Genomic DNA, 15,989 nt, shown 5'->3' with positions numbered 1-15,989 from the left:
AACACATTTAGCATTTCCTGGCTTCCATGCATAGCCTACAAGCCACTGATGCAGACCTTTGGAACATCTACATTTTAAAAACTCTAATAAATCCATGTAATATAGCCTACACCATCACAATAAATCCATTATTTATTTTATACCGGTCTAAAGAAACATGATATGAAGAAAATGTAGTCTATTTCAGAAGAACAGAATACCATACTCTGAGTTGTCCTTATGTTAGGCCATGATCTGGCTATCCCATATGGCTTTGGGCTACACTAGATCATTTACCAGACAAGATTTGCTTAGTCTTCCATGGCATTATTTTATAGTATGAAGAATACCATTTAACATAGCTGAATAAAGGATATTTTCTCCAAATGATTTGAGGGAGTATGCAATAAGCGGCTATTCTGTGTTGAGTAGTTAACAAAGAAACAGGTACTCCTATATGCTTCATTTAGAGTTATTTATGTAACTTTAGTTGTGATACAAACATTGGGCTAAGTGTTTTAATACATTCTAAGGCTGCATGATACGACTCTAATGATCATTTGAAAAAAGTTGCATGAAAGGCATGAGCTCTGCTTTGTTTTTTTTTGCACAGGCTGTACACACTTCATCAGTCTCTCATTCACAAGCACTTGATAATGCCTAAAAGTTTCCGGTGGTATCTCCTTTGTGTCGCCATAATGCCCCCTAAAAAATCCATGCCTTTTGCGGCCAGGGGCCGTTTTGCCCTTGGGCAGAATATAATAATTATAATTCTCTTCTCCTGGCAGCATGCTCTGAAGCACCTCTAACTCACATGGCTCTCCATCAAATGATCGGGTCTTTCTCACAGGCTACAAGTGAAGACAGACACATTGGGGATGCAACTGGGCGAGTCCTTATCCCATTCCGAGGCACATATTGAAGATATTGGAAGAACTGTCCACATTTACTTTTCATCAGCCAACAAGATGAGTAGGCCTAAAGAACAGCAAAAACACTAGCCTATGTCAATCTACTATCCCCATAGTACAAAAGTTGACCTATTCTATTCTGTGCGAGAAATAAATATTCCAAACATAGTCTGGGACAGTTGTGGGATGCGATAGATCCCAAATTAATACAACCACTAGTTTCAAAAAAACTTTTTAAGCAACAGATCACAACATTTAGCTTAAAATGTTGATAAACTATTAGGCTATTTATTCACGTTATAAGCACAGCAATATGCACACGGTATTAGGCTATAAGCGTGAATTGTCCATTAGCGGGAAAACACCATTCTCAAAAGTGACCGCAAATGCGATATGCATGTAATGCTTTTAATTTTTATGGTGAAAATGATCTTCCCCAAATTTGAAACTCATGTACAATACCAGTCAAAGGTTTGGACACACCTACTCATTCAAGGGTTTTTCTTTATTTTTTACTATTTTCTACATTGTAGAAACTATGAAAGAACACACATGGAATCATGTAGCAACCAAAAAAGTGTTCAACAAATCAAAATATATGTTATATTTTAGATTCTTCAAAGTAGTCACCCTTTGCCTTGATGACAGCTTTGCACACTCTTGACATTCTCTCAACCAGCTTCATGAGGTAGTCACCTGGAATGCATTTAAATTAACAGGTGTGCCTTGTTAAAAGTACATTTGTGGAATTTCTATCCTTCTTAATGTGTTTGAGCCAATCATTTGAGTTGTGACAAGGTAGGGGTGGTATACAGAAGAAAGCCCTATTTGGTAAAAGACCAAGTCCATACTATGACAAGAACAGCTCAAATAGAGAAACGACAGTCCATCATTACTTTAAGACATGAAGGTCAGTCAATGCGGAACATTTCAAGAACTTTGAAAGTTTCTTCAAGTGCAGTCGCAAAAACCATCAAGCACTATGATGAAACTGGCTCTCATGAGGACTGCCACAGGAAAGGAAGACCCAGTTACCTCTGCTGCAGAGGATAAGTTCATTAGAGTTTCCAGCCTCACAAATTGTAGCCCAAATAAATTTTAAAAGTAACAGACACATCTCAACATCAACTGTTCAGAGGAGACTGTGTGAATCAGGCCGGATGATCTCCTCAGTGCTAGAGGCGTCAGGCCGGATGATCTCCTCAGTGCTAGAGGCGTCACTACAGACACCCTGGTTTGAATCCAGGCTGTATCACAACTGGCCGTGATTGGGAGTCCCATAGGGCGGCTCACAATTGGCCCAGCGTCGTCCGGGTTTGGCCGGTGTTGGCTGTCTTTGTAAATAAGAATTTGTTCTTAACTGTCTTGCCTGGTTAAATAAAAGTACAATATTTTTTAAATGTGTGGTTCCACCGTGAAGCATGGAGGAGGAGGTGTGATGGTGCTTTGCTGGTGACACTGTCACTGATTTATTTAGAATTCAAGGCACACTTAACCAGCATGGCTACCACAGCATTCTGCAGCAATACACCATCCCATCTGGTTTGTGCTTAGTGGGACTATCATTTGTTTTTCAACAGGACAATGACCCAACACACCTCCAGGCTGTGTAATAGCTATTTCACCAAGAAAGAGAGTGATGGTACACAGCACTCTATTCCAATTATCTTCAGCGTTTTTCAATTAGAAACATTTGGAAATGGAATTTGGTTTACTTTCTGAATCGAAATGTAATTGACCCCAACCCTGGTAGCCTACTCTACAACAATGACCATACAATGACGACTGTGTGCTGATCTGTCAGATAAGGAGAAGGGTCCAGGGCGTCTGATGAAGAAGGGGTTTACTCTGATCCTGGTGGGTCACATTAACTTCATCCTGGGAGCCATCATCCACGGCAGCATCCTGCGCCACGTCTCTAAACCCAACGACCAGATCACCACCGAGTTCACCGCCGCCAACATCATCTCCGTCACCTCCGGACTGCTGGTCAGTCAGAGAACTATAGATTCCCTATAGGTTACCATAAAGAACTGTTGCACAACATGAGCTCTTTGGCTCTCATGAAAACATTTGTATTGATGCCAGAGTGATAACAGAGTGCTGAGTACCAGGCAGTTAGCACGTTTAATGGGCTACTAATGACCATCAGCAGCATCAGAGCTTGGAGAAGCCTAATTACTGTGACTAAACGGTCAAGTGGAATTCGACTGCCGTCATGACTCGTGACAACCGATGTGGCGGTAATACGGTCACCTTAACAGCACAAGTCTCCGTCACATTTTCAGCCCAGCAGGTGGCGGTAATTAGTGTTGGGGAAACTACTCTAAAAAGATGGTTTACAAAGCTACCAATTACTTCAGACTGAAAGAAGTTGTATAGTTTACTTAACTAAAGTTACATTGAAAAAGTAGTTGGTTACATCCAAACTACTTCGTGAAAGATTATCATATGTAAATCTGAAATGTTATAGACTATAAATTGCAAGAACAGATGACTTTGGGGTAATATGTTATCAGAATGTGTAATTTAGCTTTTTAAACACCAAAACAATGTTTCAGGCAAGAAATGATTGCCTACTTCACCCATATTTGGTTTAATTTTTGCAAAAAAGTAGTGTGTAGTTCCAGTAGTTAGCTGCACCATTATATGGCAAAAAAGTTAACTACTCAAACACTTCCTAGTTAAGAATTTAGTTCAACTACCACCAAGCTAATAGAGCTCGCCAGCTTGTAGTCCTAAAAAACAGAAATGAGTTACCTCTGGTTTGTTCAGCCATTCCTATGGAGAAAATGAATGGGTAAAGAATATCGATTTGGGATAAACACTGAAAATAAGGTCTGAGGTTAACACAGGCTTAGGAGATCTTATACGTATTGTCCTATGAGATATATCAGTCCGTTAACATGACCTTTATGAATTATGAAGCCTTTATGTGCTTTGCGTGTTTTTTTTCTGACATAAATGTTTCAAAATTTACAAAAAGTGACATTGGCTGATGAAGATTATCTCATAGAATAAAACATTTAAGATCTTCTAAGCCTATTTTCTGCGTTAATCAGAAAACCCTACAAAAACGGCATTAATTTCCCCATAGGCTTTGTCCAACGAGCCATGGAGGGGTTAGTGCCTCCAAAAAGACACCATAACTATTTCTCTCTCGGCATAACATGTAGTTCACTACACAACACCAGCAGTAATTCCCTTAATATAGAGATCAATAGTAATGGCGTGTTTTTGTAGGCACTGGGCTTCGCAAACGCAGGAACGCCCACAGGCAGGAACGCCCCGAATACGTGCTGCAGATGCGCACTATTGAAAACCCCAAATGAAGAAGAACAAAATTGAACGCCCAACTTCCGCTCGACAGGTGAAGCCCGTGACGTCACCGACTCGGAAAGTGCGAGGAACTGCTTCATGAAAACAAAAATAATTTGCCGTTTTGTTTTACTCTTATAAATAATCTTGCGTAATATACAGCAACGATATGTGTGGTTTCGGTAAGTTAACTTTAAATAACTTATTTTAGTGGAGGAGGCAACTTCTTGTTTTCGCTTTAGCGATGCAACCATTATGTCTAGGTTGCACAGGTGTTCGTTTGCGTATTTCGAAAGTAAACCGATGATCCACCAATGATGCTTTTAACAGTACATTAGCTAAAGGTTTGGTGAGGACTGAGGACTCCAATAAGGGACACTGTTGATTCAGTGTTTCAGATGCATATATGGGGTTTGCCTGTAAACTCGACGTTGAATTGAATTCCACGTCAGGCAGAAATTAGCGTTTGAATCGGTAAAGTTTCCTCTCACCACCTCTACAAGCAATGATGTTGAATAAAAGTACATTTTTAACGTACTTTATCGGTTGGTCCTGTTGGCGGTAGGAATGTGAGACAATATGTCCACACGAAAGTGTAATTACATTAACTTTTCAAAGCGCCGGTAGTGAGTTCAGATTTCTATCATGCTCACAACAAAAAATACATGCATGAATAGCCTATTTACTGAGCTTGTGCACGTTTACATGGTTCTGCATATGCTTCATCTGAACTGCTCTACCATAGTTTTGGAAAGTAATATAATTATACTTTCATGTGGATATATTGTCTCACATTCCTACCACCAAAATGACCAACCGCACGGTCCGGTAAAGTATGTTAAAATATAATTGTATTCAAAATTCTGGCTTGTAGAGGTCGTGAGAGTTAACTTCCCTGATTCATGCTCATTTCTGCCTGACTCGAATTCAATGCAATTCAACATTGGGTTTCCAGGTAAATCTGGGGTGTATTCATTAAGTCTTGCAACGGAAACAAGTGACCGTTTAAGAACCAAACAGAACAATCAGAACGAAACAGGGAGAGTCCTACCTGAATTTGTCCAATAGAAACCAAAACATTTTCCATTTGGAGTAGACCGTTGCAAAACGTTTAGCAACGGAATCCGACTAATGACTAGTACCATCTTGTTTCATCATGTAAGGCCTATTAGAACAATCAGTCTATTGTTTGTGTAGGTCAACATTCCACACCTTCTTTCTGTTATAAATGTTTCTACCAACAAATAGGCCAAAGTTGAAGAGGCTTACTTTTATATAGGTAAACTCACAGAACTAGAATGAGATTAAACTGCCATTCTCTATGGTGATTACTGTGCACTCCACTGTGTAATCTTATTTCAATTCCAGTCCATTCAAGAAGTACACTGACATTTCAATTATCTTCAGTGCTTTTCAATGAGGAAAATGTGGAATTGGAATTTGGTTTACTTTCTGAATCGAAATGGAATTGACCCCAACACTGGTAGCCTACTCTACAACAATGACCATACAATGACGACTGTGTGCTGATCTGTCAGATAAGGAGAAGGGTCCGGGGCGTCTGATGAAGAAGGGATTTACTCTGATCCTGGTGGGTCACATTAACTTCATCCTGGGAGCCATTATCCACGGCAGCATCCTGCGCCACGTCTCTAAACCCAACGACCAGATCACCACCGAGTTCACCGCCGCCAACATCATCTCCGTCACCTCCGGACTGCTGGTCAGTCAGAGAACTATAGATTACCATAGTAACAATTAGTAATGACGTGATGTTATAGACAGAAACTGAAATGTTCTGTTTCCATTTTCAGAGCATTGCAACAGGAATCATTGCCATATTGGTGTCAAGAAATCTGTCAGTTTGGAAGCTGGTAAGACCATCAATAACAAGAAAATATAATTTGTAAGATACAATGAACACCATTTAGTCTGCAACTGTCACCTCTTCACCTCCTCTCGTCAAAATTTTCCCCACCTCCTTGACTTCACCCCTCTTTCTCTCCTCACTTTCTCTTTCTCCCTGTCCTTCTATTCCCCAACTCCAGCACATAGGTCTTCTGATTAGTTCCTTCCTGAATGCCCTACTCTCTGCGGCCTGCGGCGTCGGGCTCCTATTGGCTATTAGCATCACCATTGCCAACGAGGGGCGGGGCCTCATGTTGGGCTGCAACTTCACTGACTTGCCAATCAACGCCCGCTCGCCAGTCAACGCAGACTGCCCCTTTGACACCACACGGATTTATGTAAGTCTCTATCCCTCTCTCTATCCCTGTCTCTATGCTCCTTTGACACCACACGGATTTATGTAAGTCTCTATCCCTCTCTCTCTCGCTCTCTCTATGCTCCTTTGACACCACACAGATTTATGTAAGTCTCTATCCCTCTCTCTCTCGCTCTCTCTATGCCCCTTTGACACCACACGGATTTATGTAAGTCTCTATCCCTCTCTCTCGCTGTCTCTATGCTCCTTTGACACCACACGGATTTATGTAAGTCTATCCCTCTCTCTCTCGCTCTCTCTATGCTCCTTTGACACCACACGGATTTATGTAAGTCTCTATCCCTCTCTCTCTGTCTCTATGCTCCTTTGACACCACACAAATATACATATGTATTAAGTCTCTCTCTCTCAATCTATATGGCTATTAGCCTCACCATTGCCACACACACACAGTGCCTTCGGGAAAGTATTCAGACCCCTTGACTTTTTCTGCATTTCGGTAGGTTACAGCCTTATTCTAAAATTGATTAAATTGTTTTTTCCTCATCAATCTACACACAATACCCCATAACAGAATTGTATAAATTTTTGCTAATTAATAAAAAAACTGAAATATCACATTTACATAAGTATTCAGACCCTTTACTCAGTACTTTGTTGAAGCATCTTTGGCAGCGATTACAGCCTTGAGTCTTCTTGGGTATGACGCTACAAGCTTTGCACACCTGTATTTGGGGAGTTTCTCCCATTCTTCTCTGCAGATGCTCTCAAGCTCTGTCCGGTTGGATGGGTAGCGTTGCTGCACAGCTATTTTCAGTTCTCTCCAGAGATGTTCGATAGGGTTCAAGTCCAGGCTCTGGCTGGGCCACTCAAGCACATTCAGAGACTTGTCCCGAAGCCACTCCTGCGTTGTCTTGGCTGTGTGCTTAGGGGTCGTTGTCCTGTTGGAAGGTAAAACCTTCACCCCAGTGAGGTCCTGAGTGCTCTGGAGCAGGTTTTCATCAAGGATCTCTGTACTTTGCTCCGTTCATCTTTCCCTGACTAGTCTCCCAGTCCCTGCCGCTGAAAAACATATCCGCTGCATGATGCTGCCACCACCATGCTTCACCGTAGGGATGGTGCCAGGTTTCCTCCAGACGTGATACTTTGCATTCAGGCCAAAGAGTTCAATCTTGGTTTCGTCAGACCAGAGAATTTCGTTTCTCATGGTCTGAGAGTCTTTAGGTGCCTTTTGGCGAACTCCAGTTTGGCTATTATGTGCCTTTTACTGAGGAGTGGCTTCCGTCTGGCCACTCTACCATAAAGGCCTGATTGGTGGAGTGCTGCAGAGATGGTTGGCCTTCTGGAAGGTTCTCCCACCTCCACAGAGGAACTCTAGAGCTCTGTCAGAGAGACCAAGGCCCTTCTCCCCCAATTGCTCAGTTTGGCCGGGCGGCCAGCTCTAGGAAGAGTCTTGGTGGTTCAAAACTTCTTCCAATTAAGAAGGATGGAGGGCACTGTGTTCTTGGAGACCTTCAATGCTGAATACATTTTTTGGTACTATTCCCCAGGTTTGTGCCTCGACACAATCCTGTCTGAATACTTATGTAAATAATCCATTTGCAAACATTTCTAAACCTGTTTTTGCTTTGTCATTATGGGGTATTGTGTGTAGATTGATGAGGGGGGATAAACAATTTAATCAATTTAAGAATAAGGCTGTATTGTAACAATGTGGAAAAAGTCAAGGGGTCTGAATACTTTCCAAAGGCTGTGTGTGTGTATGTATATATCTCTTTTGTTCTCTCCAGGACACTGCCCTGTCTCTGTGGTTCCCATGTGTACTTCTGGCTGGACTGGAATCAGGACTTTCTATCTGGTGCTTCATAGTGGGACTGGTACTGAGGGGTCTAGGACCCTGCTCTCACACGTACCTTAAAGAACAGGTAATACTCACTCACTCACTCACTCACTCACTCACTCACTCACTCACTCACTCACTCACTCACTTCTTTATCCATCTCTCCTGTTTCTGTTCTCTGTGCCAGCTGGAGGAGGAGGCTAATAGGGCAGCAGCAGATCCAGAGTACTCACTCCAGGGCCGGAGCTTGATTGGTCAACACTCTGCCTACACATAGAGGACTGCCACAGACCGGGAGGTGAGGGTTCAGTCCACTGGAGCTTGATCCTTCCACCAGATTCTAGCCCCTTCTCCTTTCCCATTGCTCTAGGTCAGGGATGGGCAACAACGGCCACTATTTGTAGGCCTGTTGATCAAATCAAATGTAATTATAAAGTCCTTCTTACATCAGCTGATATCTCAGTGCTGTACAGAAACCCAGCCTAAAACCCCAAACAGCAAGCAATGCAGGTGTAGAAGCACGGTGGCTAGGAAAAACTCCCTAGAAAGGCCAGAACCTAGGAAGAAACCTTGAGGGGTGGCCAGTCCTCTTCTGGCTGTGCCAGGTGAAGATTATAACAGAACATGGCCAAGATGTTCAAAAGTTCATTGATGACCAGCAGGGTTGAAGAAGAATAATAATAATAATAATCACAGTGGTTGTCGAGGGTGCAACAGGTCAGCACCTCAGGAGTAAATGTCAGTTGGCTTTTCATAGCCGATCATTGAGAGTATCTCTACCGCTCCTGCTGTCTCTAGAGAGTTGAAAACAGCAGGTCTGGGACAGGTAGGACGTCCGGTGAACAGGTCAGGTTTCCATAGCCGCAGGCAGAACAGTTGAAACTGGAGCAGCAGCACGGCCAGGTGGACTGGTCACAGCAAGGAGTCACCAGGCCAGGTAGTCCTGTGGCATGGTCCTAGGGCTCAGGTCCTCCGAGAGAGAGAGAATTAGAGAGCATACTTAAATTCACACAGGACACCGTATAAGACAGGAGAAATACTCCAGATATAACAGACTGACCCTAGCCCCCCGACACATAAACTACTGCAGCATAAATACTGGAGGCTGAGACAGGAGGGGTCGGGAGACACTGTGGCCCCGTCCGACGATACCCCCGGACAGGGCCAAACAGGCAGGATATAACCCCACCCACTTTGCCAAAGCACAGCCCCCACACCACTAGAGGGATATCTTCAACCACCAACTTACCATCCTGAGACAAGGCCAAGTATAGCCCACAAAGATCTCCGCCACGGCACAACCCAAGGCGCCAACCCAGACAGGAAGATCACGTCAGTGACTCAACCCACTCAAGTGACGCACCCCTCCTAGGGACAGCATGGAAGAGCGCCAGTAACTCAGCCCCTGTAATAGGGTTAGAGGCAGAGAGTCCCAGTGGAGAAAGGGGAACCGGCCAGGCAGAGACAGCAAGGGCGGTTTGTTGCTCCAGTGCCTTTCCGTTCACCTTCACACTCCTAGGCCAGACTACACTCAATCATAGGACCTACTGAAGAGATGAGTCTTCAATAAAGACTTAAAAGTTGAGACCGAGTCTGTGTCTCACATGGGTAGGCAGACCATTCCATAAAAATGGAGCTCTATAGGAGAAAGCCCTGCCTCCTCCTGTTTGCTTAGAAATTCTAGGGACAGTTAGGAGGCCTGCGTCTTGTGGCTGTAGCGTACATGTAGGTATGTACGGCAGGACCAAATTGGAAAGATAGGTAGAGCAAGCCCATGTAATGCTTTGTAGGTTAGCAGTAAAACCTTGAAATCAGCCCTGGCCTTAACAGGAAGCCAGTTTAGAGAGGTTAGCACTGGAGTAATATGATACATTTTTTGGGGGTTCTAGTCAAGATTCTAGCAGCCGTGTTTAGCACTAACTGAAGTTTATTCAGTGCTTTATCCGAGTAGCCGGAAAGTAGAGCATTGCAGTAGTCTAACTTAGAAGTGACAAAAGCATTGATACATTTTTCTGCATCATTTTTGGACAAAGTTTCAGATTTTTGCAATGTTACGTAGTTGGAAAAAAAGCTGTCCTTGAAACAGTCTTGATATGTTCGTCAAAAGAGAGATCAGGGTCCAGAGTAACGCCGAGGTCCTTCACAGTTTTATTTGAGACAACTGTACAACCATCCAGATTAATTGTCCGATTCAACAGATCTTTGTTTCTTGGGACCTAAAACAAGCATCTCTGTTTTGTCTGAGTTTAAAAGTAGAAAATTTGCAGCCATCCACTTCCTTATGTCTGAAACACAGGCTTCCAGGGAGGGCAATTTTGGGGCTTCACCATGTTTCATCGAAATGTACAGCTGTGTGTCATCTGCATAGCAGTGAAAGTTAACATTATGTTTCCGAATGACATCACCAAGAGGTCAAATATATAGTGAAAACAATAGTGGTCCTAGAACGGAACTTTGAGGAACACTGAAATTTACAGTTGATTTGTCAAAGGACAAACCATCCACGGAGACAAACTGATATCTTTCTGACAGATAAGATCTAAACCAGGCCAGAACTTGTCCGTGTAGACCAATTTGGGTTTCCAATCTCTCCAAAAGACTGGGGATCGATGGTATCAAAAGCAGCACTAAGGTCTAGGAGCACGAGGACAAATGCAGAGCCTCGGTCTGACGCCATTAAAAGGTAATTTACCACCTTCACAAGTGCAGTCTCGGTGCTATGATGGGGTCTAAAACCAGACTGAAGCGTTTCGTATACGTTGTTTGTCTTCAGGAAGGCAGTGAGTTGCTGCACAACAGCTTTTTCTAAAATGTTTGAGAGGAATGGGAGATTCGTTATAGGCTGATAGTTTTTTATATTTTCTTGGTCAAGGTTTGGCTTTTTCAAGAGAGGCTTTATTACTGTCACTTTTAGTGAGTTTGGTACACATGCGGTGGATAGAGAGCCGTTTATGATGTTCAATATCGGAGGGCCAAGCACAGGAAGCAGCTCTTTCGGTAGTTTAGTTGGAATAGGGTCCAGTATGCAGCTTGACGGTTTAGAGGCCATAATTATTTTCATCAGTGTCAAGAGATATAGTACTAAAACACTTGTGTCTCCCTTGATCCTAGGACCTGGCAGAGTTGTGCAGACTCAGGACAACTGAGCTTTTAAGGAATACGCATATTTAAAGAGGAGTCCGTAATTTGCTTTCTAATGATCATGATCTTTTCCTCAAAGAAGTTCATGAATTTATCACTGCTGAAGTGAAAGCCATCCTCTCTTGGGGAATGCTGCTTTTTAGTTAGCTTTGCGACAGTATCAAAAATAAATTTTGGATTGGTCTTATTTTCCTCAATTAAGTTGGAAAAATAGGATGATCGAGCAGCAGTGAGGGCTCTTCGATACTGCACGGTACTGTCTTTCCAAGCTAGTTGGAAGACTTCCAGTTTGGTGTGGCGCCATTTCCTTTCCAATTTTCTGGAAGCTTGCTTCAGAGCTCGGGTATTTTCTATATACCAGGGAGCTAGTTTCTTATGAAAAATGTTTTTGGTTTTTAGGGGTGCGACTGCATCTAGGGTATTGCGCAAGGTTAAATTGAGTTCCTCAGTTAGGTGGTTAACTGATTTTTGTACTCTGATGTCCTTGGGTAGGCAGGGGGAGTCTGGAAGGGCACCTAGGAATCTTTGGGTTGTCTGAGAATTGGATCAATCCCCCCCAGGATAAAAAGAATAGTATAATACACAAGGTGCAATTTAAAAATGCGGTTTTGCATCAGCAGTTATGTCAGTCACTGACAGTCACTCAATTAGCCCATGTCAGCTAAAAAATTGTAATCTCGCCAGCTATCTAAACATGTACTAATCGTGATCAAATTAACGACCGGGGGGCCCTCATTGATTTTGTTTGTTACTCTCACTCAGATATCATATTTAAAACTGCAACAATTTCTCTATGTCCAAAGGCAAAATGTGTAGAATTGCAGGAAATTAACTTCAAAACTTGTCAAGAGGGAGGGCCGCTAAAATGTTTTGTTCGCAAGGTGGGGGGGCCCCTCAGTGAAATTTTGACTGCATGTGTGGGTATGGATGTGGGTACGCAGACCCACGAGCCACTGTGGCCCCTCATGAGTTAAGATTTTTGTGGCCCCCACACCCCATCAAAGTTACCCATCCCTGCTCTAGGGGGCACCACGGTGCATAATGGTGCTTGTTTTAGTGAATCCGCAAAACACAAGTAGTTCATGGGGTTATGACTTGTGTGATTACCATTTAATTTGAGGTTATTTCTGTCTGGTAAACGGAAGTGCTACCATTTTACATGTAATCTGCTTCCTTCAGATCTGCCAATACTAAAGATATGTTTCAACTGAGCTGAAGTAACATCTCTCCTCATGCTTTCTTGTCAACAGTGTTTGATGACGAAGGTGTGACTGAGCCTCTTCGTCTTCAGAGAACCTCCCTGGTTTCTTTACCTCCATTCATACCAAAGACTCCTCTGCCTCAACGTGATAGGCTAGCTAGACTGCTGGATGACGTTGTCTCTGTCTGCCTCAAAATGTCTGTCCTCCCCTCGATCCGCCAACATTTCCCAAATGCAAAATTACAAACGCCTGTAGTGTAGAGATTATTTATGGATCAATATCTTCCTTATAGTATTTTAAATAATTGCATTTAATCACATTTGGCGTTTATCATGCTTCATGCTTTTTTTCATTTTCTGCACATGTTATTTCCTCCTTTTAACAGCAGCACGCTGTTATATACCTCGTTAAATTTAACGACTAACTCTCAGCTAAGCCAAAGATGTTTTTTTATGACTCTACTCTTGTATTTAACTACCAATCTCAGCCAAAGATGTGTTTTATTGTCATGTGTGTTTTTGTAACCTGATTATGTCTACCTGCCTGATCTACCAGGCCTCCATGCGCTCCATAGTGTTTACTACTGTTATTCCCTGGCTTGAATGTATACTGTGGGGATATAGGAATAGAATGCATCCTCTTCTTTCCAATTCCTAGAAACAAATCTCCCACATTGCAGTTTTCGCCCAATTGTATTTCTCCTGCAGGTACGTATAGAAGGGGAACAGGGAGAGCTGAACCACTTTAGTGTACTGAGACGCACCCTGAGATTTTGACTGAAACCCAATGCAGCAGAGCAGCCCCTGGGGGCCGGGGTGCATGAGTGGTCAGGTGGAAGCCAGTATGTAGGCCAAACAGGCGTAGCTGGGATGGGCTCACATTCCCCGACACCAAGCAGAAGTGATCAGCTCAGTGCTGAAACGGTTAATCTGGTGCTGGGTTAAATCAAGCGGGTCGTAATCTTTGCACACAATGCTAATCCCCCGAGCTGAGGGGGGAATCAATATTGATATAAGGAGGTGACTGACCCTGTCACAACAGAGGTTGTTTTCTATGCGTGGCCAGCTGAATGTTGTTCCTCCAGGGCTGCCATATGTTGTTGTACTGTCGTACTACTACTGTAGTGGGTGTCCACTAGCTTCCATAACCACAAAGTCATATTCCACAGTCACAGTCGTAATTGGCTACAAAACAAGCTTTTTGGTTTTAATATAAGGTTAGCAGTGTGGTTAAGTTCAGGGCTAAGGTTAGGTTTAAAATCAAATTTGAAGACTTTAATTGTAGAAATGGCTGGGGTGTTTGACTTTGTGTTAACTAGTGTCGACCACTTTGAAGGGATAAACTAGTGTAGGCTACTCATTAGAATGAGCTGGATTTCACTGAGTTTAAACCCTGGTGGATTGTCACTGGAAGGTGGTCCAATAACGTTTTATGTGTAAGGGTTGAGGTCTTACATTGTTTTATTCAGGAAGTCAGTTGAACTTCCTGAATTGATCCTGACCATCTCAATCTACATTTCATGCATGGTGTGTTTTGGTTGCCTGCAGTGTTTTTACATTAAGTTGCATGTGTTTAGTTGATTTTATATTTAAGGACTGCACCAATCAATGTGTTCAAAGTTTTTATATGAAATAATTTTCTTCAAATAAATGTTAACTCTTTGATTTATCATTACTATCCTCTGTGTGCTCTTCACATGACTGTTTACACCACAGTGTTAAGGTGGGATGGGGACTTTCAGGTTTATTCAGTCGGCAAACTATTCAATCATGAAGGAATGCACAGTATATATAACAGGACACGATGTGGATTATACTGGGATTTCTCTGGTATATCACACAAATCAATTGAACTGATCGATGATTATACACTGGTGCTCTAGCTCAAAGCGCGCGTCCGGGGAATAGATCATTTCGTGGATTTGCGTGCAGCAGCGAGAGAGAAGACGGAGAGAGCTAGGGACGTGGTTGTGTATTGTCACTGGAAGAAACAGCGGCAAAGAGCAGTGCAGATCGACGATTATTCCAATTGAAGGTGAAGTTTTGCTTTGTATTTTTTTGGAGGGCGGGGGGCTTGGGTTTTATTTCATTATGCACAAGACGTTTATTCGAAGCGTTTGTTCTTGTTATAGCTTGCATATTTAGTCACTTTATCAGTTTGAGGTTGCGGCACAAATTGCAATGTAACCATGTCACGTTTACGAGTTAGCTATCGTATACAATTTTACAATTACTAAAACAAGCCAATACATGATTTGTTTTCTTTGCTTCCTATAAAAAATGCAACGCAAATGGTAGCGTTAAAACAGAGAAGTTATTTCGCGAGCGAGTTCAGAGATTGTCAGACATTCTAAATGACATGGGGCTATTTTAGCTAGATAGAAAAACGATGTTACACTATTATTGCGTTGCATTTTGTTACTATTAACCGGCGTATCTACATTACTACACACTTACAGCGGTTGCTGTATCTCCTATACACCGTTTAAATGGCATTTCTTTCAGACACCGGCAGTGACAGGGTGATCAACCCATGCGAAACATTGGGAGAATACGTTAGTTGCCCGGCTATGGTGGTGGGTCGGCCTGCATGGGGGTACATTTAAATGGAAAGAGAGTGGAAATGCGAGACGATGATGCATGATTTTCTAGGCATAATAGATTGAATTGACTGGAAGGGCGTGTGCGCAGCTGTGTAGTAGCAACGCCCAATAAGGTTGTCCTGCAAAAATGACTATAAATTGCTCTGCGTAGTAACCACTACATAGATACATACTGTATTGGACGACACACAACTATAGGCCTGTATACCTATAGGTGTGTGTCATAGACCTATAGGACAGTATCATGTTGACAGAAGCCAATCCTGATAGAATTGCATTTTATAATACACTGCTCAAAAAAATAAAGGGAACACTTAAACAACACAATGTAACTCCAAGTCAATCACACTTCTGTGAAATCAAACTGTCCACTTAGGAAGCAACACTGATTGACAATAAATTTCACATGCTGTTGTACAAATGGAATAGACAACAGGTGGAAATTATAGGCAATTAGCAAGACACCCCCAATAAAGGAGTGGTTCTGCAGGTGGGGACCACAGACCACTTCTCAGTTCCTATGCTTCCTGGATGATGTTTTGGTCACTTTTGAATGCTGGCGGTGCTTTCACTCTAGTGGTAGCATGAGACGGAGTCTACAACCCACACAAGTGGCTCAGGTAGTGCAGCTCATCCAGGATGGCACATCAATGCGAGCTGTGGCAAGAAGGTTTGCTGTGTCTGTCAGCGTAGTGTCCAGAGCATGGAAGCGCTACCAGGAGACAGGCCAGTACATCAGGAGACATGGAGGAGGCCGTAGGAGGGCAACAAC

General features: G+C 42.8%; 2 protein-coding genes across 3 annotated transcripts in view; both read left to right on the top strand.

Moving 5' to 3' along the window:
- Positions 1 to 2,668: 2,668 nt before the first annotated feature.
- LOC115172797 (keratinocyte-associated protein 3) lies at positions 2,669 to 14,290 on the top strand. 2 transcript variants are annotated; one of them, XM_029730551.1, is made up of 7 exons: positions 4,225 to 4,390; positions 5,747 to 5,931; positions 6,023 to 6,082; positions 6,257 to 6,454; positions 8,223 to 8,357; positions 8,460 to 8,570; positions 12,664 to 14,290. In XM_029730551.1, exons 1-6 carry the CDS (start codon positions 4,378 to 4,380, stop codon positions 8,547 to 8,549), a joined length of 681 nt encoding a protein of 226 aa, XP_029586411.1. In that variant the 5' UTR covers positions 4,225 to 4,377; the 3' UTR covers positions 8,550 to 8,570; positions 12,664 to 14,290. The 2 variants fall into 2 exon arrangements, with proteins under 2 accessions (XP_029586412.1, XP_029586411.1); XM_029730552.1 differs by lacking the exons at positions 4,225 to 4,390; positions 5,747 to 5,931 and adding an exon at positions 2,669 to 2,879.
- A 60-nt stretch (positions 14,291 to 14,350) lies between these two features.
- The window catches only part of LOC115172796 (frizzled-3-like), a 43,188-nt gene continuing 41,549 nt past the window's right edge, over positions 14,351 to 15,989 (top strand). The window contains exon 1 of the mRNA XM_029730550.1: positions 14,351 to 14,649. The gene's annotated coding sequence lies outside the window, so the exon portion shown is untranslated. The remainder of the gene's footprint in view (positions 14,650 to 15,989) is intronic.

This window comes from Salmo trutta, chromosome 33 (assembly GCF_901001165.1).
Source record: "Salmo trutta chromosome 33, fSalTru1.1, whole genome shotgun sequence".
In the NCBI taxonomy this organism is placed as follows: domain Eukaryota; kingdom Metazoa; phylum Chordata; class Actinopteri; order Salmoniformes; family Salmonidae; genus Salmo; species Salmo trutta.
Note: the sequence above shows the minus strand (reverse complement) of the source record. Positions and strands in the feature narration are given on the sequence as shown.